The sequence below is a fragment of the Wasmannia auropunctata genome, unplaced genomic scaffold (genome assembly GCF_000956235.1).
Source record: "Wasmannia auropunctata unplaced genomic scaffold, wasmannia.A_1.0 LD334876.1, whole genome shotgun sequence".
Taxonomy (NCBI): Eukaryota; Metazoa; Arthropoda; class Insecta; order Hymenoptera; family Formicidae; genus Wasmannia; species Wasmannia auropunctata.
In genome coordinates this window covers 32,321-33,199 of record NW_012028014.1, presented here as the reverse complement: position 1 = coordinate 33,199, position 879 = coordinate 32,321, and the positions used below count along the sequence as shown (strand labels likewise).

The following is an 879-nucleotide window of genomic DNA, read 5'->3' as shown; positions in this document are numbered from 1 at the left end:
TCTCTCTCTCTCTCTCTCTCTCTCTTACAAGATAATATATACATAATATATACATAAACAAATTTATATTTGTGTAGGGAGAAAGCTCCCTTTTTGAAAAATGATTACTCTGTCCGAAGCGTTCGTAATTAGATGATTGTTTGAAAATTACAGAAAATTGTCAACTTATTCAAATTTAATTGAATTTAACTACAAATATTTTTTATATAATTATATAATTTTTTTACATAATATAATTTCTCTAATTATTCTGCATTTAAAAGTTATTAAAAAAAATTTAGTTGCATATTGCTAATTACTTTTTTTTTAAGCAACTGTGTGTTTTCTTTACACCAATCGATTCATTTGATTATACTGTGCCTAAAAGAATTATACCATTATCAAAAAATTAATAGTTTACGAGATATATATTTTATATCAAAATATGGCATGATAAATAGTACAAAATATCTCGTGAATCATTGAATTTTCGATAAATCTATTTTAACACTTTTAGATACAAAATAATTAGAATCATTAAAAATTAGAGAAATTATTTTAAAAAAAATCATATAATTTTATTTAAACAAGTGGAAGTGACCTTCATATCTCTTTGCTCCTCTACCTAGAAAAAAACGACATGCTCAAAATATGTCCTCCTCAAAGCTGTTTTAGCTATTGAACGTTCATCTAAAACATTTTTTCGTATCATCAAAAATAAGTGAGATATTCAAGTTTGATTTAAGTGGACCATCCTATATATACATATACACGTATGTATACATATAATATAGATGTATAATATATAAATAATACATATATGAAGGACTCTGATTGAGTCTCAATCAATTCTCACCCACGGTGTATTTAGATTCCTATCTAAATTCCACCAAGCTATTA

General features: G+C 24.7%; 1 protein-coding gene across 1 annotated transcript in view; it reads right to left on the bottom strand.

Annotated features, from left to right (window-relative positions):
• The window catches only part of LOC105457952 (importin-9), a 6,929-nt gene that overhangs the window by 3,934 nt on the left and 2,116 nt on the right, over positions 1 to 879 (bottom strand). The window contains exon 7 of the mRNA XM_011702930.1: positions 581 to 604. Within this exon, the coding sequence (XP_011701232.1) occupies positions 581 to 604 (24 nt within the window). The remainder of the gene's footprint in view (positions 1 to 580; positions 605 to 879) is intronic.